The 24,388-nt window shown below is 46.1% G+C and overlaps 1 protein-coding gene and 1 long non-coding RNA gene across 2 annotated transcripts in view; one reads left to right on the forward strand and one right to left on the reverse strand.

The window, feature by feature from the left end:
• The window catches only part of CCDC198 (coiled-coil domain containing 198), an 84,926-nt gene extending 67,233 nt beyond the window's left edge, over positions 1 to 17,693 (reverse strand). Inside the window, exons 1-2 of the mRNA XM_063947279.1 lie at positions 17,383 to 17,693; positions 4,972 to 5,057 (exon numbers count right to left, since the gene is read on the reverse strand). Coding sequence (XP_063803349.1) covers positions 4,972 to 5,057; positions 17,383 to 17,587 — 291 coding nt within the window. The 5' untranslated portion in view covers positions 17,588 to 17,693. The remainder of the gene's footprint in view (positions 1 to 4,971; positions 5,058 to 17,382) is intronic.
• On the forward strand, positions 629 to 18,299 carry LOC134980444 (uncharacterized). The gene is made up of 2 exons (XR_010190397.1): positions 629 to 844; positions 17,405 to 18,299. It is a non-coding gene; the product is annotated as an uncharacterized LOC134980444 (long non-coding RNA).
• Positions 18,300 to 24,388: the final 6,089 nt, after the last annotated feature.

Below are 24,388 nucleotides of genomic sequence, written 5' to 3' on the forward strand. Positions count from 1 at the left end.
CCTCCCTCAGTTCAGGCTTTTTCCTGTTATGAGGTTCCCAACTTCCTTTTTAGCTCTGCAATGACCCCATCCCTTTAGTGGCTGCTGTGGGTTTATGTATGTTGGGTACTCTCCATCTCTTTAGTCATAATGTGGGGCCCCAATTTCTCTGATAGGGCAAATCACATAGAGTTGTATCACTCAGCTCATCTCTGCACTAACAGATCATACACGGATCTCTGTATCACGCAGCCCACTGTCATAGGGGGATGTTACATAATAATCTGCAAAACATTTCTAAATGCCAAATTTAAGGTGCCTGTGGCATTGCAGTCCGACAAATCTATTCATTGAGAATTCTAACAATGTGAAGCTTACCTTGTATTTTGTGAAAAAAAATATCAGCATTGCAGCTGAGCAGATTTATGTAGTGTGTGGCTGCAAGGGACTGAATGTGTGGCTGCACACTACATACTCTGCTCAGTTGCAATGATTATTTTTTTTACAAAGTATCAGTAGCTTCCAGGGGCGTCGGAATGGGGGGGGGGGCAAGGGGGCAGCTCGCCCCCCGCAAAAATGTGCGAGGCGCCTAGAATTGCAGCAGAGGAGCGGCAGACGGTCAGGTAAAATACAGCTGCCGGCTGCTTCACTTCCTGCTTCCTCAGCGTCTGGCGGTCACGGACACCTCCATTCATTGTGCCACCTCCTCCCCTACAGTGGATCTGCCCCCTCCTACAGTGGCTCCACCTTGAAACCCCCTGCAGCCAGCGCCGGCCCGACAATTACGCGCTGCGGGCTACGGCGTCCGCGTAGAGCGCAGGATAGGATCAGATCACTTCATCGAGCACTGCCGCTGGGGAGCTGTGTAAGTATCCAGGGGAGTATCCGTGATGGGCTGTCAGCGGGGAGGGAGAGATCATTGCCAGCTCCCCTGCTCGAAGCTGCTGCTGCTCCCGCACTGACAGAAGACTGTCAGCCCTCCTACCTACCCTGCTGCCGTTACCCCCGGGCATAGTGACACTGTGCAGGGCTGACAGCCTCCTGCCTACCCTGCTGCTGCTCCCAGACAGAGGGAGTGAGAGCACTGAGATAGCTGCTGGTGCTGCAGTTATCTATCTATATAAATCTGTCTGCATAGGAGGGGCAAATCTTTTTAATGCATAAATAAATGAATAATAAGTGACCCCCATATCCACTGTTTATGCTCCCCAGCGGCAGAGGTCACTGCAGGGAGCTGATCCGGTCAGGTGCTCCGGAAACTTGTCCATTCCGGGTTTCACCAAAACCCTGCCACTGCCGCCCGCCTTGGATACAGGCTGCTCTCTCTCCCTTGTGAGTAACGGACGCTGCTGTGCTGTGTAATGTGACTAGCGGATTACGCTGTGCTGTGTAATGTGACTAGCGGATGACGCTGTGCTGTGTAATGTGACTAGCGGATGACGCTGTGCTGTGTAATGTGACTAGCGGACGCCGCTCTGAGGTGTAATGTGACTAGCGTATGCCGCTGTGCTGTGTAATGTGACTAGCGTATGCCGCTGTGAGGTGTAATGTGACTAGCGGACGCCGCTGTGCTGTGTAATGTGACTAGAGGATACTGCTGTGAGATGTAATGTGACTAGCGGATAGTGCTGTGAGGTGTAATGTGACTAGTGGACGCTGCTGTGAAGGGTAATGTGACTAGCGTATGCCACTGTGAGGTGTAATGTGACTAGCGGATGCCGCTGTGAGGTGTAATGTGACTAGCGTATGCCGCTGTGAGGTGTAATGTGACTAGCGTATGCCGCTGTGAGGTGTAATGTGACTAGCGTATGCCGCTGTGAGATGTAATGTGACTAGCGGACGCTGCTGTGAGGTGTAATGTGACTAGCGGACGCCGCTGTTCTGTGTAATGTGACTAGCGGATACTGCTGTGAGATGTAATGTGACTAGCGGACGCCGCTGTGAGGTGTAATGTGACTAGCGGATACTGCTGTGAGGTGTAATGTGACTAGTGGACGCTGCTGTGAAGGGTAATGTGACTAGCGTATGCCACTGTGAGGTGTAATGTGACTAGCGGATGCCGCTGTGAGGTGTAATGTGACTAGCGTATGCCGCTGTGAGGTGTAATGTGACTAGCGGATGCCGCTGTTCTGTGTAATGTGACTAGAGGATACTGCTGTGAGGTGTAATGTGACTAGCGGACGCCGCTGTGAGGTGTAATGTGACTAGCGGATACTGCTGTGAGGTGTAATGTGACTAGTGGACGCTGCTGTGAAGGGTAATGTGACTAGCGTATGCCACTGTGAGGTGTAATGTGACTAGCGGATGCCGCTGTGAGGTGTAATGTGACTAGCGGATGCTGCTGTGAGGTGTAATGTGACTAGCGGATGCCGCTGTGAGGTGTAATGTGACTAGTGGACGCTGCTGTGAAGGGTAATGTGACTAGCGTATGCCGCTGTGAGGTGTAATGTGACTAGCGGATGCCGCTGTGAGGTGTAATGTGACTAGCGGATGCCGCTGTGAGGTGTAATGTGACTAGCGGATGCCGCTGTGAGGTGTAATGTGACTAGCGTATGCCGCTGTGAGATGTAATGTGACTAGCGGACGCTGCTGTGAGGTGTAATGTGACTAGCGGACGCCGCTGTGCTGTGTAATGTGACTAGAGGACGCCGCTGTGAGGTGTAATGTGACTAGGGGATACTGCTGTGAGGTGTAATGTGACTAGCGTACGCTGCTGTGAGGTGTAATGTGACTAGCGTACGCTGCTGTGAGGTGTAACGTGCATAATTGATGCTGCTGTGCGGTGTAATGTGACTAGCGGATACTGCTGTGAGGTGTAATGTGACTAGCGGATGCTGCTGTGAGGTGTAACGTGCGTAATTGATGCTACTGTGAGATGTAATGTGAATTGGTACTATTCTGTGGCCACGTCTCTTCCCCATGAAACCACGCTCCGATAAATTCCACTAAGGGGCGCCAAAATATATTTTCGCTTTCCAAAAAAAGTAGGCTCGGGCCGACCCTGCCCGCAGCCACGCAGTATGTAACGGGAGAGGGGGGGACCAGCCTGGCACGGTCTACTCTGCCACTAACTAACCTGCCCTGGCAGGCTCCCGGTGGCAGTGCCGCAATTTACGGGTATTTAGGGAGCGGGCCTAATGCCGTGAAGTGCCAGCCCCAATAAGAGACCTGTGCTGTAGACTATAAAGGTAGTGTCTCTGGCTGCCCCACCTGCTCTCCCTCCCTCCCGCCCTCTCCCTCTGACACTCTCCCTCTCAACTCTCTCCCTGACACGGACTCTCTGTCCCCTCCCTACACTCTCTCTCTTTGACATCATCTCCCTCATTCTCTTCCTGACATACACTCTCTCCTCACTTTCTTCCTGACACTGTCTCTCTCTCCCTGGCACTCTATCTCTCTCTGTGACAATGTCTCTCCCTGATGCTGTCTAGCTCTCTCTCTCTCTCCCTGCTGGCACTGTCTCTCTCTCTCTCCCTGACACTGTCGGTCTCTCTCTTTTTGACACTGTCTCTTCCTCACTCCCTAACACTGTCTCTCCCCCTGACAGTCTCTCTCTCTACCTCAGTCTGTCGCTCTTTCTGACCCGCTCTCCCTCTGACACACTCTCTCTTTCTCTCTCTCTGTCCCTGACACTTTTTCTCCCTTAAGGGGGGGTACACACTAGGCGATTTTAGCCTAAAAAGTAAACGACAAAGTCTTAATAGTTTATTTTTAGACTTATATCATCCAGTGTGTATGTGGGCAATATTGGTGACCGATAAATGATGCGCGCTCCTGCACGCCATTCAGCAATCATCAATATTGAGCTGACATGTAGCTTAACCCGTCAATGTTGGGCTGAGATGCATGGTCGGGAATGCCGGCAGTGACGACACTGATCGTTATCGTTGAACGATAACGATATGTGTATACGCACTAAATCGTTGATCGCTATATCGTTCATGGCCAGCATTTCCCCATCACCTAGTGTGTACCCGCCTCTCTTTCTCTATACCCCTGATACCTGCTTTGTCTTTCACTCTCGCCGTCTCTCTTGCTCCCCTAAGGGGCATTGAAGTGACAATGGCGGGGTACAGGGGAGGCCCTGTCAAGAGTTTTCTATGGGAACCACAAAGTTGTAGTTACGCCCTGCCTTACACCATCCTACATCATCCGCCTTGTCACTGCCTATCCTTCCCTCCTCCTCCCTACATCCCCCCCTTCCCCCCAAGGCCACCAAATTTTTGCTGGACCACTGCCTACATGTGAGTGATGCCCTGAGAGCCCACTAGAGCCCCTGCAGAACCTCTGCCTGGCCGGAGAGACCTTGCAACCTCCTCCCGAAGACCTCCAGGTAACTGCTCTCCTGGGCACACATTCTGCTGATGATGATATACCTCTCTCTCTCTCTCTCTCTCTCTCTCTCTCTCTCTCTCTCTCTCTCCATCCATGTGTCTCTCTCCCCATCTCTCTCTCTCTCCATGTGTCTCTGTCTCCAGGTCCCTCTTTCTCTCCATGTCTCTCTCTCGCCATGTCTCTCTCCATTTTTGTTATTAGGTATAACAGAGGGGGCGACATTTAGATATTTAGGGGCGCCAAACTGAAATTATATCTTGCCCCCCCCAACCAAAAAACGTTCTGACGCCACTGGTAGCTTCATATAGTGTACATAGTTTTTATGCAGGATCAAATAGATCAATGAGTAGGGGGTGTTTGACTGGAATGCAACAGGTAATAGGTTTGAATGCTGGGTGTGGCAGAATGTGGTATAAAGAGAATTGTTGTCCAAATCCAATTTCTTGCAGTGATCTATAAATATGTATTTTTTATTATATATGGGAGGAAGGGGAGGGGGGGTATGGGTGAGGGCACCAAAAAGGCTAGTTACGTGGCTCTGCCTATTATATCTTTCAGACAGAATATCACTAATTGATCAGCATAGTTTTACATTGAAGTTTTGCTGTTACCATAAATCCAAGCAACTCCTTATGATGCCTGTTAAATTCATCTTACTTGCAGTCTTCGAGGAGGGTGTTTCTGAATAATGCTACTTGTGTCTCCTTTGTCCAGTGGAACATCAAAAGATATGGGACTGGATACTTAAAGCAAACAAAAAAACAAATGGGGATTTAATTATCAAACTGAAATACACCCCAATTTCCTCCACACATATCTACAATTCTCACCACATGACCAACTTTTCATTATTTCAGTGTCATCATGCTGTAGTTGAGTTCCTTGTGTGTCAGTTTCCCCGGGACTGTGTTTTCAATGCCAGGTAATACAAAGACAACTTGCAGCCATTGCCACCATGCATCTAGCTCCAGGAAACATACCGTAATTTACAGGATTGATTGATTGATTGATTGATTGATTGATTGATTGCTACCTTTCTGGCATCTTATGGACAGCATCTGTGGCTAAACCTCTTTTTGTTATGACATACAGTGAGTCTGCGTATATGAATTGTACATATCTTTAGACCTATCACAGTGGCATAACAGGGCGACAGAGCACCCCGGGTTGGCTCCTTCTCCTAAACACATGACATCAAACCTAGGAGGCAGAGCTGCTGGGAAGTAGGACACTGCGTGGAACGTCCTAAGAATACCCTAGGTAGCTCCACATCTGCAAAATGCCTACCTGGGGCATCCCTTGGGCCTGTTGGGTGGTTTGGCAGTAGCGCTACTTGTTGAAGAGTGCCATTACAGGTACGGCTGCAAGCCACATACAGGTGCTGTGAGGCAGCAATGGTGCCGCTCCCATACCAATTGCTGCTTGACCTGGGTGTTATTGTATTATATAGTACTATTGTTGACCTTCACTTCACTGTTGTTGAAAATGATTTCTTGCATCCTGCCTTAGTGTTTGTTTTGACTGTGAATTTTCACCTGATAAATTTGCACCACTTTTATCTATTTCTGTTTGACTGGATGCCTGTCCTCACTTGGCCTGTGATTGGTTGCGTAGGGTAACACTACAGACACTAGAGTTAGGTGCTTCAGATTTATAAAGAGACCTTTCAGGGTTAATTTTCATTTTCCCTGTCATGAAATCTACAGTTACATGAAAAAAAAGCAATTATTAATACAATAGGTATTAATCATTAACAAAGCTCGTCTATTTATACTGCACCACTTCATGTGCTCTGACTGGAATTCTTTTCATGCCTAAGAGTTAATAATTGTGATTAACCACTGTTAATAATTTAACAAGAATTGGACACTAAGCAACTGAGAAATACACAAGCATTTCAGAAATATTTTCTCACTCACAGTTGTTTAGATGTACTAAGCAGTGTAGAGTGATAAAATGGAAAGGGATACAGGACCAACCACTTACCTCCTAATCAGAGGCATCACTCACCTCTTTTATACCCGGTGCGGCCGATGCCGCGAACGGGGCGGGCTTTGGGTGAGGGGCGCGGCTAAGAAAGTGCCCCTCTGGGGGGGCGTGGCTTCATGCGAGGGGACGTGGCTTTGCGCCTCGACTTGCATTTTCTCACTCCGGGGGTCCGGGAAGTGCGGGCTGCCCCTGGAGACTAGAGTGTCTCTGTTGCCTTCTCCTACACAGTGACAGAAGCCGGGTTGCTGCACGTAATGTTACAGTGCAGCACCCTACTCCTGTCACTGAACAGGAGCTGGCACTTTGGTGTCACCCCTCAGCGGGTGACACCTGGGTGTGGGCCTCGCCCCCGCACCCACCTTGTGACGCCAGTGCTCCTAATTGTTATTTTTTTTAAACACAGGCAGCTAGGAACTGATTAGCTGGTACTTTATCTCTCGCCAAGGCTTAGTACATCTCACCCAGAGTGTGTTATGATTTTGTAAAAAGGTAAAAATAGGCTTTTAAGTTGTGTGCCCACCATATAGATGCACCATTCCTTCAGAGGTATCAGAATAATTTATATACTTGATGGACCCCCAAAACTTTGTTCAGATCTCAAAATTTTAGTTGATACGCACATGACTAGCATTTTTTTTTTTTTTTTTGGTACAGTATTTTCAGAACATACCCCCAGACATTCCGGGAATAATTGCCTATACCTCTGGTCTGCTATGGCCATGCCTGATCCATGGGTCAGATGGATCTCTTTGCATGGACGCAAATCGTGAGTGTTAGCATACAGCACATGTGCAAACGTGAATTTATGTCATTTTGCGCATCTCTATCCTATTCTGAGCTGGGATGAGCTATTACTATCGCGTAATAGGTATATTAATCAATCAATCAATCAATCAATCAATCAAAAAGTCAGTATGGGTTGATTCTACATAAAAAGGCTTCACTTCAAGTACACAAGTATATTGGTTAATCTTCTCATATGGGCATATTCATCAATATGACCATCTACCCTTTATTGGTTATGTATCTGTCCCACCGTAAGTTACGGTGGCGGAAACTAAACTATCAGAGAAGCCCAATATTCCAAAAAGCAGCTGACTCTGCAATCTCTTAGACTGCTGGACATACTGCTAGTAGATATCTGCAAGTTTGGATTTACTCAGTTCTTTTTGCCAAACTAGTGTGTGTTCGGATTTATCCGGATTTACTGTATCTTATTGGCTATCCAAAACAGTGAGAGCCAATAGTCAATGAGATGCCATTTTTTGAGATCCTAGTATAACCGAGTAAATCCAAACTCCACATCTTTACTAATTAGTAGCGGCAGAATTTTACACTGCCAGGTTTGACCGGACAGTGTTACTGCACACGTGGGAACTGACCAGAAAGGGCACAAGGCTGGAGAGAGATGAGGTATCCAAACATACCACTCTTCACAGCCCAAACTTTCTTCCACTGGGAAGAAGTAAGGCTCCGAGAACCAAACACCATCTACGGATGGCATGAGTTCCCACAATCAAACTCTCGGAGCATGATTAGTGAAGGACCCTGTAGTAGTGTATGGAGACTACAACATCGGGGCTTCGAGGTAATTAGCAGCTATCAATTATATCTCCTGCTTTAGCTATGTAATGAATGGCCCTGTACTTCATTCCTACAAAGTAGGTGAAAATTATTTTGTTCACCTGCTTTAACCACTTGCCTGGTGTGGTCAGATTAGATGTGACCACACCAGGCTGGGCTTTACATGACATGGTCACATCAGCTGCCTACTGGGCGGCCGCCAGAAGATAATTTTTTAGCAGCTGCCAATCTCAGAGGGACCTTCCAGGCCCTACTGCAATGTGTATACTTCTACAGTATCTGCTATGTAGCCAATCACTGTTGATTGGGCAGCCCGCTGGCACTCCCTACCCCACGGCTGCAGAGAGGAACAACCGCCGGGAAATGTAGAGCTGCGATGGTCAGATATAATAGCAGACGATATTCATTAAAAATAAAAATTAATTATTAATGTGATGTGTTTCATAAAATACCTTATTTTTTATTTTAATAAAACCGTGTTGGAAAAGTTTTAAATAGATGTACTTAAACTAATTCAATCATAAAAAGACTGACAATTTCTAAGTTTTTTTTTTTTTTTTTTAAATATTAACCGGTTAAGAAATGATGACTGGGCCCAATGCTGATATTTGAGACACTAAGGGGGTCATTCCGAGTTGATCGCTTGCTGACGTTTTTCGCAGCACATCGATCAGTTGAAAAAAATGAAAATCTGCGCATGCGTATGCACCGCAATGCGTACGCACGACGTAAGGGTACAACGAGCATTGTGGTTTTGCACAGGTTCTAGCGACGCTTTCAGTCGCACTAGCGGTTGCAAGAAGATTGACAGGAAGTGGGAGTTTCTGTTTGGCAACTGACCATTTTCTGGGAGTGTTTGGAAAAATGCAGGCGTGGCCAGGCGTTTGCTGGGCGGGTATCTGACATCATTACCGTGTCACTCATCACAGCAATCATCGCACAGGATAAGTAACTACAGGGCTGGTCTTGTTTTGCACAAAATGTGTTTGCAGGCGCACTGCTGCACAGGCGTTCGCACTCCTGCAAAGTGAAAATACACTCCCCTGTGGGCGGCGACTATGCGTTTGCACAGCTGCTAAAAACTGCTAGCGAACGATCAACTCGGAATGACCCCCTAAAACCTGCATCTTTCTTATGGTCTCTGATAGTTGCCATTTTAAGGCTGACAGTCTCCATGTGAGAGTCTTTTAATAAGCTAGTGTACAACTGGTAAAACGCTTCCTCCATTTTTCCAAACATATCTGAAATATTTTTTGCCTGAAAAGTTCCTGTGAACTTTATATAAACCTAATGAAAGCACTCCAGTACTATAGTATTCTTTTATGTGTATTCTCCACGTAAATCAGTTTAAAGGCATCTGATAATAAAATATAACAATGTAACTTATTTGCCCTATGGGTTATGCTACATTTGTAGTTGCACTGTGGGAAATAGATTAATCTAGTAATAGTGATGGCTTTTTCTGTAACTGTTCCCAATGAGCTATGCAACACAATTGACTTGTAATTGCTGTGCAGTGGGAAAACTGTTTCAATTACTCAGTTTTACAATTTAATCTCATGTTTTCAGCTACAGGAAATTATTCTCGTCCATTGATTTTAGTGGGACAGACGATTTATTGCTGATCTCAAGAGATATCAGGCAATTCTGGACAGGAAATGCTCATTTAAAATATAGAATGTAGAAGTTTTCTTGGGGGTGATTACGTTTATGTGATTAAACTCAGAAAATTACATTTAAGGTGTGATTAGAGTCGCATGCAGACATTGGGGGTAATTCCAAGTTGATCGCAGCAGGAATATTTTTAGCAGTTGGGCAAAACCATGTGCACTGCAGGGGAGGCAGATATAACATTTGCAGAGAGAGTTAGATTTGGGTGTGGTGAGTTCAATCTGCAATCTAAATTGCAGTGTAAAAATAAAGCAGCCAGTATTTACCCTGCACAGAAACAAAATAACCCACCCAAATCTAACTCTCTCTGCAAATGTTATATCTGCCTCCCCCCCCCCCCCCCCCCCCCCCCTGCAGTGCACATTGTTTTGCCCAACTGCTAAAAAAAAGCAAATTATACTTACCGATAATTTCATTTCTTCAAGATACTTCATGGCAGCCATTACTCTGGGGATTGTATCCATCCTCCTATAATTAGACAGGTAGGTTTTTTTTTTCAGCAGCTAAGTACCCGCCCACTCTGGGTATAAAGCGACCCCCCTCTTCCTCCTCCCTAGTCTTTTGAATGTCTCCTTACTGACACCTTCTGTGAAAAGAAAACTTAAGGGAGGGAATATCATAGGCTGCCATGAAGTATCTTGAAGAAATGAAATTATCGGTAAGTATAATTTGCTTTTTTCTTCTGCGTTCCTTCATGGCAGCCATTACTCTGGGATATACCAACGCTCAATACAGGGAGGGTAACAAATTAGAAAGACCACGGTTTAATGCTGAATAGTAATAACTATTTATTTCATAACCCTTTCAAGGACTTGTTTCCCAAAGTGGGAGTCTCCAACATGCAGCACATAATGACTAGAGAACGTATGTATAGATGACCAGGTAGCTGCTGCGCATATGTTTTTTGCAGACACTTGAGCCTTCCTAACCCAGGAAGCTGCCACCGCCCTTATAGAGTGTGCCTTTAGTCCTCCTGGAACCTCCCGATCACTTTCCTCATACACAAATGTTAGCAGTTCTCTAATCCATCTGGAAATGGTTTGCTTAGTAGGCATGTCACCTCTCTTTGGTCCTGAATGCAGCACAAACAGGTGTTTGGTCTTCCGAAACTCCTACACGCTCTCCAGATAAAATTAGATTGCTCAGGTTAAATCTAAATTGTGCATCCTTTCTTCCTCCCTGTTCTGTGGTTCCGGATAAAAGGACGGCAAGACAATTTCCTGACCCGAATGAAATTCTGAAGAATTTCTAGGTAAGAAAACTCGGATTAGTTCTAAGAACCACTCTATCCGGAAGGAAATTTAAATAAGGTTCTTCTGACCACAGGGCTTGTAGCTCTCCAACTCTCCTGGTCGACATAATAGCCACTAGAAAAGCCACTTTCCATGTAACAACTTTATTGAGATCTCCTGTATTGGCTCAAAGGGTGGTGCCATTAAGGCATCCAACACCAAATTCAGGTCCCATGGTGCAAGGATTATCCTAACTCTAGGGCGTATCCTCTTTATTGACCGACAAAACTTTTTTGTTAAATCGGCCTTCGACAACCTTTGGTCAAGGAACACGCTGAGTGCTGCTATTTGGACTTTGATAGTTGACACTGCCAGACCTCTCTCGAAGCCCTCGAACAGGAACTGTAACATGTGAGACGTATCTGCTTTCTGAGTGCCAAAATCTGAACTGGCCCAGGAAATAAAATTTCTCCAGACTCTATAATATGCACTTGAAGACCCCTTCTTCTTTGCCTGAATTAGCAAATCGAGGGCCTGCTCGGACAGGCCCTTTTTCCTAAGTAACTGCCGTTCAACTTCCATGCCGTCAAATGAAGCTGCTGAAGGTTCAGATGTAGCAGCGGCCCCTGGTGTAGCAGATCTCTCCTTAGAGGTAGTCTCCAAGGTCCTTGTTCCGCCATCCTCATTACTGAGGGAAACCAAACTCTCTTTGGCCATAAGGGAAGAATTATTATGGACTTGTACCTTCTCTTCCCTGATCTTCTTTATTACACGGGCAATCATTGGAAACGGGGGAAACACATAAGCCAGTCTGAAATTCCATGGAAGAGAGAAGGCATCTACTCCCCCTGTTCCTAGTAGATGATAACGGGAAAAAACCAGGGACATCTTCACATTGATACGTATGGCCATCAGGTCTACTTGAGGCTGTCCGAACCTTTGAACAATGTCCCAGAACATTGCCTCGTTTAATTCCCATTCTCCTGCTAGCACTTGTTGTCTGCTGAGGAAGTCTGCTACCAGATTTCTTTTGCCTGGAACATGCAGGGCTGACAAGGACCAAAGGTGGCTTTCCGCCCACTGAAGTATCCTTGACACTTTCACCATTAGTGCTTGACTCTTGGTGCCTCCTTGCCGATTCAGATAGGCCACCACCGTTACATTGTCTGAAAACACTTTGAGATGGTTCCCACATAATTGATTCCGGAAAAATATTATCGCATTCCAAACTGCCCTAATTTCTCTGTGATTTGAAGATAGTCTCTTCTCTCTCTGATTCCATTGGCCTTGGCAACTTTGCTGCAGCAGATTTTCTCCCCAACCTACTGCGCTTGCGTCTATTGTTAACACTAGACACTGATGTCCAGCCAAAGACGTGCTTCTTTCTATCAGCTCCGCTTCCAACCACCAATCTAGGGACCGCCTTGTCTCTTGACGCAACCCTAACTGATAGTTTAGAGAATAACCTTTTCAACTGAACCGGAGAATGTCCATCTGTAGTTTCCTCATTCTCCATCTCGCCCAAGGGACTATATCTATGGTGGACGACATCATTCCTAATAGACTCATCGCTTGACGTAACGTCACTGTGCTGCACCCTCTTACCAGAACTGCCAGCTCCTGTATTTTTCTGCATCTCTCTTCCGACAGACTTATTACATAGCTGCAAGTATCCAGTTGTACTCCCAGAAACTGAATTTTTTGTTCTGGTTCTAACTGGCTCTTCTCCCAGTTTATCAGCCAGCCATGATTCTGAAGAATCTGTAATGTCTTGTCCAATGCCACCATCACCTCTGCTTCCGATCCCTAACATATTAGCAGATCGTCCAGATATGACCAAATTGCCACCTGTTGATTTCTTATGACCGGCAGGAGTGATGTAAGGACTTTCGTGAACACCCTTGGTGATGTCTTTAGACCAAACGGAAGGCAAGTAAACTGAAAATGCTTTCCGAGCACGCAGATTCTTAGATACTTTCTGTGATAACTGGCTACAGGTACCTGAAAATAGGCATCCTTTAGGTCTATGGACCCCATAAAATCTTTTCTCCTTACCCCTATCAGAATTGACTTTAGGGTTTCCATATAAAATTTTCTTGTTTTTATGAATCTGTTTAGGCGTCTGAGGTCTAGAATAGTTCTGAACTCCCCAGGGTTTTTTTTTTTTATTAGCAATATTCTTGAGTAGAATCTGCTTCTTATCTGGAACTTTGGGACAACCTCCACTGCCTTTGCTCTGATCAATTTCTTTAAACTGTCCCTTAGGGCTTCTAATTCTGGAGCCAGAGAAGGTGTTTCTGATACCAGAAAATTGTTGTCATCTGGAACTACCGAAAACTCTATTCTGTAACCATTGGCTATGACATCCAACACCCACGTATCTTGAATTGACTCTCTCCAATGACTGCTAAATTCCCGAAGTCTGCCCCCTACTGGAATGGAGTCCAGAACTCCACAATAGTTATTGTCTGCAACCTCTTCTGTAGGACTGACGAAAGGATTGACGATTTGTCCCTGACTAATACCTGCCAATGTAACCATGACCTGGCCTATATCTCCTGGCCTCTTTAAACTGTTGCCTGGAGTAGGGAACAGGAAATCTATTCCTTCTATCTTGAGGTTATTTTGCTGATTTACCTCCTGATATTTTCTGTATAATGGCTTACAATTTATTGCCAAATAACAATGATCCTTCAAATGGTAAAGACACCAGTCTATTCTTGGAAAGGATATCTGCTGCCCACGGTCTAAGCCACAGAGCTCTCCTTGCCATTATTCCTGCTGCCATAGACTTTGCAGCAAAATTTATAACATCTAAGGATGCCTCACACAGATATTTTACTCCTTTCATATAAAAAATTTTCAACAGACATTATCTTGACATTTTCTCCTCTAAGTCTGTAGACATTGCTGACCCCAGACTCTTAATGCTCTGGATACTGAAGCAACTGCTACACCTGACTTTAATGACACCGCTCAGGAAATATGTAGCTTTTTTAGGGCACTTTCCATCCGTTTATCCATACCGTCCCTTAGAACTGCACCATCCTCCAACAAAATAGTAGTCTTTGAAACTACCTCAGCAACTGCAGCATCAATTTTAGGTACCATACACCAGTTTAAAACCTGCTCATCCTCAATAGGAAACATACGGTCAGTCTTTTTAATATTACCAAGCCTTTTATCAATATTTTGCCACTCTTAACTGACAATGGCCCTCATTCCGAGTTGATCGGTCGCAAGGCGAATTTAGCAGAGTTACACACGCTAAGCCGCCGCCTACTGGGAGTGAATCTTAGCTTCTTAAAATTGCGACCGATGTATTCGCAATATTGCGATTACTAACTACTTAGCAGTTTCAGAGTAGCTTCAGACTTACTCTGCCTGTGCGATCATTTCAGTGCTTGTCGTTCCTGGTTGACGTCACAAACACACCCAGCGTTCGCCCAGGCACTCCCACCGTTTCCCCGGCCACTCCTGCGTTTTTTCCGGAAACGGTAGCGTTTTCAGCCACACGCCCCTGAAACGCCGTGTTTCCGCCCAGTAACACCCATTTCCTGTCAATCACATTACGATCGCCGGAGCGAAGAAAAAGCCGTGAGTAAAATTACTTTCTTCATAGTAAAGTTACTTGGCGCAGTCGCAGTGCGAACATTGCGCATGCGTACTAAGCGGATTTTCACTGCGATGCGATGAAAAATACCGAGCGAACAACTCGGAATGAGGGCCAATGTCTTTAATGCTTTGTGAACTAGAAACTCCTATTTTTTTTATTATTTTTTTTTTTTTGAACACTCTGCAAACAGTACATCTTCATCACCACATTTTCCTTCAGGCTCTTTATAATTCATAGTCTTATAAATATTCTTTAACAGACTGTCCACCAATTCAAATGTGAATTTCCTATACTCCTCCTGATACTCGTCATCATAACTACAATCATGTGAGACTGAATCCTTCTCTGAATCAATGCTAGTCAAAGACCTAGACCTTTAACTTCCCTGCAACTCAGACAGCTGCTGCTTGGTAACAAACGAGCTCTTCATTCACTCTTTCAGATTCTGTATTTGTCTGGACTGATTAGAGTCACTGGCCTCATTTCTAGTGCAATCTTCACAGAATTTAGTATTCTCCACAGAAGAGAAGATTTTATCACAGGCAGCACACTGAATTTCCTTGTGCTTCTTTTTAGTTTTATACATCCTCTTCTTAGTTGGAGGCACACTATAATACTGGTATCATAACCTACTCTAACACTATATAATATAATATAATATATATATGCCCTCTATGAGGACTTACCTCTTTAGGGCAACAGTTGGCTTTGGGGAAGAAGGCTGCTCCATGATATTGCTGCTGGTATGCACAGGAACCTGCCCAGCCATTCAGGGAGACACTGCAGTCTCAATCTCTGTGTGCGGTGCCATTTTTTTTTTTTTTAAACAGCTCCTTATCATAGAGCTGCAGCACTTGTGCAGAGCTTCCCTCTAATCCTCCAGGGATGCCTGCCACCCAGCACTTCCGCCCGCCAGCCGCCACTGTGGAGCGCTCCCTTCCGCCCGCCAGTGCGTCCCTTCCCCTAGCCGCACTTCCACCCACACCACGGAATGGGGAGAACGCAAGCACAGGGGAAAAGAGGTATGTGCACTATGATGCGGCGATGCAGAGAGGCCTCTATACAAAAGCAGGCTGCGGGCAGACACCTTAAGCTGTTTAGTGGGGACTTACTCATACTGCCCCTAGCACACTTTGCCACTCTTCCCAGGGAGCCACCCTCTTCCAGTATAAAGCAATAACCGCAAACTGGGAATATTAGAGGTAAGCCTAAAAAAATAAAATAAAAATAAAACAACAAACACTACTCTGCTCTAATAGGAGACAGGAAAAAAGACTAGGGAGGAGGAAGAGGAGGGTCGCTTTATACCCAGAGTGGGCGGTACTTAGCTGCTGGAAAAAAAAAACTACCTGTCTAATTATAGGAGGATGGATACAATCCCCAGAGTAATGGCTGCCATGAAGGAACGCAGAAGAAAATTTGCTGCTGCGATCAACTTGGAATTACCCCCATTGACGTGGCTTTATGCTAATGCAGCGGCCAATTTCTACAAAACTGAGACACCCGCTTACAGCTTCTGGTGGCGCTTCAAATCCATCTTAGGTGGTCATTCCGAATTGTTCGCTCGCAAGCTGCTTTTAGCAGCTTTGCACACGCTAAGCCGCCGCCTACTGGGAGTGAATCTTAGCATAGCAAAATTGCGAATGAAAGATTAGCAAAATTGCGAATAGACACTTCTTTGCAGTTTCTGAGTAGCTCCAGACTTACTCGGCATCTGCGATCAGTTCAGTGCTTGTCGTTCCTGGTTTGACGTCACAAACACACCCAGCGTTCGCCCAGACACTCCTCCGTTTCTCCAGCCACTCCCGCGTTTTTCCCAGAAACGGCAGCGTTTTTTCGCACACACCCAGAAAACGGCCAGTTTCCGCCCAGTAACACCCACTTCCTGTCAATCACATTACGATCACCAGAACGAAGAAAAAACCTCGTAATGCTGTGAGTAAATTACCTAACTGCATAGCAAATTTACTTGGCGCAGTCGCACTGCGGACATTGCGCATGCGCATTAGCGACTAATCGCTCGGTTGCGAAAGAAAAATAACGAGCGAACAACTCGGAATGACCCCCTTAGTGCGATGTTAGATGAACCATCGGTGCCCTATAGGACGCACCATAGAAGTGTGGTGTCATCACAGTTCCTGGTTCTTAGTTTTGATCACTGTGGGGTCTATTCATGAAGCAGTGAAAAGTGTGGAGAAGTGAGCCAGTGGAGAAGTTGCCCATGGCAACCAATCAGCATTGAAGTAACATTTACAATTTGCATACTATAAAATTATACAAAGCAGCTGATTGGTTGCCATGGGCAACTTCTCCACAAGCTCACTTCTCTACTGCTTCATGAAGAGACCCCTGTGTGAGCAGTTCATCTGTTTACTTACATTACATTAAACTGCACATCTGAGCATCACTGTGTAGAGTAGACTCTGAGCTAGTGGTTAATCGCTAGAGTTCATGCAATCTGTTATCCTGCATAACACAAGCAGTGTAAGAGTTCCTGGCACATATGTATTCCGCTGCTACAGGTAGTGATCACAGACTTAGTGCTAGTGTGTCAATAATTTATGTGTGCAGGCAATTACACTATATACCTTGATCGATATGTTTTTCCTCCATTCATCAATACGACTCTAGTCTTAAAATGACTGAGCTATAGCATGATTAGGGTAAATGTATGAAGCCGTGATAAGAGTGGAGAAGTGAGCCAGTGGAGAAGTTGCCCATGGCAACCAATCAGCTGCTCCGTACAATTGTGTAGTATGCAAATTATAAATGTTACTTCAATGCTGATTGGTTGCCATGGGCAACTTCTCCATTGGATCACTTATCTACTCTTATCACTGCTTCATACATTTACCCAGATGTTCAGCTGGCCACTTACCTGGAAGAGGATACTAAGAATTCAACAGTTGAAGATAGAAACATTGCAGTGAACTAATGCTGCTATGCAGCCATGCACCCATCACCCTCACCCTTTACCTATTGCACCTCTTCCATACAGGGTCTCTCTCAATGGTGGCAGTTGTCGCTCCCATGTTGGACTCCTCGGATCCAAACTCCCAAACTGACAGATGCTGTGCAGTCCGTTAACACCTGGTGCTGTCGGGGATACAAAAACGTCCTTGCTTTCAAGAGGCACCACCTTTCTGACCTTGTGGTTGAACTTAGAACTCGGCAGCCCCATCTCAGGAAAATATCCAAGCCAAAAAATAAGTAGTTCGTAAGGGTTATGAAATGATTATTCCATGTTAAAAAAAAAAAAAAAAAAATGTTTTTGACCTTCACTTTCTCAGTCCTCAGACATAGATGGGAAGTTCCCTAATGCCTGAAATACCAGTTACCTTGCTAGACAAAAACATCTATTATGCACTATAGTTAAACATTGACATGGCACAGTAACTCAGTGAGGGGGGAGCAGAAATTGAATATTAAACTGTATGTTCAGCAGCCCAGGAAGCAGGTCCTATAGCTGGACAGTGGCCTGTGTGTTTAGAATAGCACTCATCAGACTACTGGTAGAACTGGTATGGGACACCATTGCATCCATCTATTGAGAACTAAAGTCTCTCCATTATACAAAAATGAACCATTTTATCCATATTGTACATATGTTTTACAGGGAGAATTAGTAGGCTTTGTATAGCTTATTATCAGTTCTAAAACTGACATTGTGTGTAATTTCTTCTGTCTAGGGATGGCCATTGGAGAGGTAACTATTGTTGGTCACTATCGATTTTAGCATTGGTGGTTGATCTCGATACTATAAACCCATTCATGTGGGAACCACTCATGGTTTTACCCACCGAAGGTCATACCTGCTCTGCTATCCACTCTGTCAGTCTCTTCGCTGGTTACCTGTATTCTACAGTATTCAATAAAAAAATATTTTACTTACACACCAGGCTATGACCCAAACTGCAACAACATACATCTCTTTGCTTATCTCAAAATATCTCCCCACCCCTCACTCTGCACACGATCTGAGACTCCACCCTCTATGTGGAATGCCCTCCTGCACACAATGAGACTCTCCTCCAGTCTCCAAACCTTCAAGCATTCCCAGAAAAATCACCTCTTTAGGCAAGTGTCACACAGTAGCACAATCATATTCACATTACACCACACGTAGTGTGCCTTATTCATGCTACAACACACAGTAGTACCTCTTATTCATGTTACATTACACAGTAGTGCCCCTTATTCACGTTATGCTACACAGTAGTGCCCGTTATACACAATACCCACAGTATTGCTCCTTATACACATAATGTTCACAGTAGTAGTGCCCCTTATACACATAATGCCCACAGTAGTGCCCCTTACACATAATGCCCACAGTAGTAGTGCCCCTTACACAAAATCACCACAGTAGTAATGCCAGTTATACACGTAATGCCCACAGTAGAATGCCCCTTACACATATTGCACACAGTAGTAGTGCCTCTTACACATGATGCCCACAGTAGTAGTGCCCCTTATATACACATAATGACCACAATAGTAGTACACATATGTACATACACATTACACACAATGCCAACAGTAGTAGTGCCCCTTATATACATAATGCCCACAGTAGTAGTGCCCCATACATATGATGTCCACAGTAGTAATGCCTCTTACACATAATGCCCACAGTAGTAGTGCCCTTACATGTAATGCCCACAGTAGTAGTGCCCCTTACACAAAATCACCACAGTAGTAATGCCACTTATACACATAATGCCCACAGTAGAATGCCTTTTACACATAATGCCCATAGTAGTAGTGCCACTTATACACATAATGGACACAGTAGTAGTGCCCCTTACACATAATGTTCACAGTAGTAGTGCCCTTACACAAAATGTCCACAGTAAAAGTGCCCCTTATACACATAATAACCACAGTAGTAGTGCTGCATATGCACATAATGCCCACTGTAGTAGTGTCCCTTATACACATAGTGCCCACAGTAGTAGTGCCCCTTACACAAAATCACCACAGTAGTAATTGTTATGCACACCAGTGCCTGCAGGAATGTACTGGTGTTTGAACTGTTATGCACACCAGTGCCTGCAGGAATGTACTGGTGTCTGAACAGAGAGGGATGCAAAACAAATGAACTCACAGACAGACTGGGAAATATGACATAACGTACACAGAAGGTGATAGGGTAACAAAACCAACACAGAGTGAACAGAGAAGCCCAGAGGCTAAGAAACTGGGTGTCTCCCTAGTATTAGAAATGCTCAGATGGAAAAAGCAAGATGTTGTGTTTTAATACGTAGAGAACCCGAAATGCTGTTGCTAAGGGCAACAGCAAAACCCTAAAGGGTTACCAACGGGTGTGGCAGTAAACTCCTTGGTCAGAGATGGAATAATAGACACAAGGAGAGTCTCCACAATCCTAATTCTCACTTGCAGGGCCCAGGTACAGCTTACTGCCACTAAACTGACACATGGACACCCTGCACAGTGAGAGAGGATTAAGCAGGCAGGTCTGAAAGTACAGCCACAAACCTGCTGGGTTCACAGAATATCAAAAGAACCTCAGCAGGCTAAACGACTGACTCCAGTCTTACTGCTAGGTCTGGATTGGCAGAGTGTAGTACCAAATCCCCAGGCCTATTTGCAGTAAGCAACAACAAATACAAAGCTACACAGTACTGGCTAACTTTCAGGAACTGACTAACCAACAAAGATTCAGCAGCATCTGCTTAACCTGAGAAGAGGCCTTATAAAGCAGGTGCTGTCCACGCCCCCCTCAGACCTCACAGACTGTGAGCACAAAAACCAGCACCGGATCCCCTGCCTGTAACCACTGCACAGCAAAAGACCCGAACCGGAGTATCAGCTGCGCTCAGGTTACTGCGCTAGCACTTGTCTCCCGGTTGCCATGACGACGTGGCAGCACAGGGCAGGAGACCCTAACAGTACCCCCCCTCTGACGAGGGGTCAAAGAACCCCTACCACCGGGTTTATCAGGGAACTGCGAGAAGAAAGAGCGTATCAGTCTGGGGGCATGAAGATCACAACTGCGCACCCACGACCGCTCCTCCGGGCCATACCCCTTCCAGTGCACCAAAAATGACAGCCGACCCCGAACCATCTTGGAGTCAAGAATCCTTTCAACAACAAACTCCCTCTGGCCACGTATCAGAAGAGGGGAAGGTCTTCCTCTGGAAGAAGGATTACTAATCGCCCATTTTAAAAGGGAACAATGAAATGTTTTATTGATACCCAAAGAACGGGGCAGATCTAACTGAAATGCCACCGGATTGATAACCCTGGTGATCTTATAAGGGCCGATGAACCGGGGGCCTAACTTATGAGATGGCTGTCTCAACTTCAAATTCTTGGTAGACAACCAGACGAAGTCTCCTAATTTGAAGCTGCAGGGTCTTTTCCGCTTATCAAAAACCCTTTTGGTCACTAATGACACAGACACAAGGGCTTTCTTCACTTTCCTCCAAATACCTCTAAGGACCGAAACGACAGAGGAACCACCAGGCGTGGAGTCCAGGGGGTCAAAAGAATTGGCCTTAGGATGATGCCCATACACACAAAGGAAGGGAGAGATCCCTGTAGCAGAGTGAGCCGCGTTGTTATAGGCAAACTCCGCCATTGACAGATGAGCAACCCAGTCAGTCTGACACTTGGAGACATAACACCTGAGGAACTGCTCCAAGGACTGGTTCACCCTTTCAGTCTGCCCATTAGACTGCGGATGGTAGCCTGACGACAAGCTGACAGAAATCTGGAGATCGGAACAAAATGCCCTCCAGAATTTGGCCACAAACTGGGATCCGCGGTCAGAGACCACATCAAGTGGCAACCCGTGGAGACGCACAACATGCACATAAATAATTCAGACAGGCGTCTGGCCGATGGCAGCCCAACCAGTGGAACGAAGTGCGCCATCTTCGAAAACCTGTCAACGACAACCCAGATGGCTGTCATCCCCGAGGATTTGGGCAAGTCCACAACAAAATCCATTGAAATGTGGGTCCATGGCTTAGATGGAATAGAGAGTGGATGTAATGGGCCAACAGGAACCCCTCTAGGAGTCTTATTTCGGGCACAGATGTCACATGCCCGAACCCACTGATCCACATCCTTAGCCACCGAGGGCCACCACACCGCCCTAGATAGCAACTCCCGAGTTCTGGCAATACCCGGGTGACCTGCCGACTTCTTGGCATGGAATTCCAGGAACACTCGCTGTCTTAACCTAGGAGGCACAAACAAAAGACCTACCGGAAGGTCTGGAGGAGCCTGCTCCTGTGCTCTAAGGACTAATGACAAGAGGTCCTGGGTAATGCCCACTTTAATACATGATGGGGACACAATGGGCAACGGCTCCTCGGTGGTCTCCTGGATTGGAGCAAAACTCCGCGAGAGCGCATCAGCCTTGATGTTTTTTGACCCAGGGCGATATGTTATCAAAAAATTAAAGCGAGCAAAAAACAAAGCCCATCGTGCCTGCCTGGCATTGAGACGCTTCGCTGACTCTAAATATGCCAAATTCTTATGGTCGGTGAGAATTGAGACCACAAACTTAGCCCCCTCAAGCCAGTGTCTCCACTCCTCGAGTGCATCCTTAATAGCCAACAATTCCCGGTTACCCACGTCATAATTCATCTCGGCAGGCGAAAATTTACTGGAAAAGTAAGCACAGGGATGAAGGCGATTATCAGACACTCCCATCTGAGAGAGCACTGCCCCAATACCCATCTCAGAGGCATCCACCTCCACCACAAAAGGACGCTCTGGATCTGGGTGTCGCAGCACCTTGGCCGAGACAAATGCCCTTTTGAGACGGGCAAAAGCCGCTTTGGCCTCACGAGACCAGTGAGCAACATCCGCCCCTTTCTTAGTGAGTGCCACCAAGGGCGCCACTATAGACGAAAATCCAGCGATAAATCGTCTATAAAAATTTGCAAAGCCCAGGAAACGCTGAAGCGCCTTCAAACTAGTGGGCTGCACCCAATCCAGGACTGCCTGTACCTTGGAACCCTCCATTTGGAAACCTTCTGGGGAGATAATATATCCTAGAAATGCGATTTGCTGAACTTCAAATTCGCACTTCTCCAGCTTCGCCCCAAGCCGGTGGTCTCTGAGTTTCTGGAGGACTAAGCGTACATGCTTCCGATGTTCCTCCAGGGAATGGGAGAAGATTAGGATGTCATCTAAGTATACAACTAAGAATCTATCCAAATATTCCCTGAGCACATCGTTCATGAAATCCTGGAAGACTGCCGGGGCATTACAGAGCCCAAAAGGCATCACCAAATATTCATAATGCCCTGAGTGGGTATTAAAGGCAGTCTTCCATTCATCCCCCTCTCTTATCCGGATTAGATTGTACGCACCGCGTAGGTCAATCTTAGAAAAAATGGTGGCAGTACGAAGCTGGTCAAACAAGACCGAAATGAGAGGCAGTGGGTATGAGTTTTTAATCGTGATACAGTTCAATTCCCTGAAGTCGATGCAGGGTCGCAATGAACCGTCCTTTTTACCCACGAAGAAGAACCCCGACCCAACTGGAGACTATGAAGGTCTGATAAATCCCTTAGCCAAGTTCTCCTGAATGTACTCTGCCATAGCCTGAGTCTCAGGACGTGACAGGGAGTACAACCTGCTCTTGGGAAGCTTAGCATTCGGCAACAAATCAATGGCACAGTCATAGGGGCGATGGGGAGGTAGTACCTCTGTAACTTTTTTGGAGAACACGTCCGCAAAATCTGCATAACACCCTGGCAATCCTGGCAAACTTAGCTGCGAGAGCCTGACTGGAAGGCTCAAGCAACTCCTGAAACAATCAGTACCCCAACTAAGAATCTCCCCAGAGACCCAGTCAAATTGAGGATTGTGGGCCCTTAACCAGGGTAACCCCAACACCAATGGGGCAAAAGTACAGACAGTCACATAAAAGGACAATTTTTCAGAGTGTGTGGCTCCAATAAACAAAGAAATCTGGCTAGTGCAAGAGGTAATTTTACCCTGGGATAATGGTTCCCCGTTTAACCCACAAATCTCAATTTCCGACGCCAAGGGTACTAAGGTGTTTGTGTGAGTGTTTCAGGGCGAATTGGCGGTCCATAAAAACCCCGTCGGCCCCACTGTCCACAAAGGCCCCAGTCTTGACAGTTTGACCGAGGATCTTCAAGGTCACCGGAATGATAAAAGTCTTCTTGGGAAATTCTGACTTCTGGCCTGACAGGATATTTCCCATCACCCTCAGGCCCTGAAGTTTTCCGGCTTTTCTGGGCATGATACTACCACATGACCCTTATTCTCACAGTACAAACACAACCCCTGCTGTCTCCTCCGCGTCTTCTCACGCGAGGAGAGGCGGGTAGCCCCAATCTGCATAGGCTCCTCGGAAAATTCCTCAGAGTCTGAGGTTCCCTTGGGAAAGAAGGAAACCTCGGTCTCCCTTTCAAGCCTACGCTCTCTCAGCCGTCTATCCACCCGGATGGATAACTGCATGAGCTGATCCAAGCTATCAGGCAAGGGATATTGTACCAGTTGGTATTTTATCTGGTTAGAAAGACCTCTTCGGTACTGGTGTCTCAGGGCTGGGTCATTCCACTGGGTATCATGGGCCAACCTCCGAAACTCCGTACAGTAAACCTCAACTGGCCTTCGCCCTTGCTTAAGGATCGAAATCTGAGCCTCGGCTGAGGCCGTCTTGTCAGGGTCATCATACAACATGCCCAGTGCCGTAAAAAAAGCATCAACACTTTTAAGCGACGGACAGTCAGGCTGCAACCCATATGCCCAGACCTGTGGGTCTCCTTGTAGCAAGGAAATCACTATGCCCACCCGCTGAATCTCTGACCCAGAAGACTGAGGCCTAAGCTGGAAATATAACTTGCAGCTCTCCTTGAAACAAAAGAACTGCGAGCGATCTCCAGAAAAACGATCCGGAAGATTTACTTTCGGCTCCTTAACCCCTGAAGGTGCTGCTGCTGCGGGAGCTCCGCCAGCGGCCTGGGAG

The sequence above is a fragment of the Pseudophryne corroboree genome, chromosome 12, assembly GCF_028390025.1.
Source record: "Pseudophryne corroboree isolate aPseCor3 chromosome 12, aPseCor3.hap2, whole genome shotgun sequence".
NCBI classification, from domain to species: Eukaryota; Metazoa; Chordata; class Amphibia; order Anura; family Myobatrachidae; genus Pseudophryne; species Pseudophryne corroboree.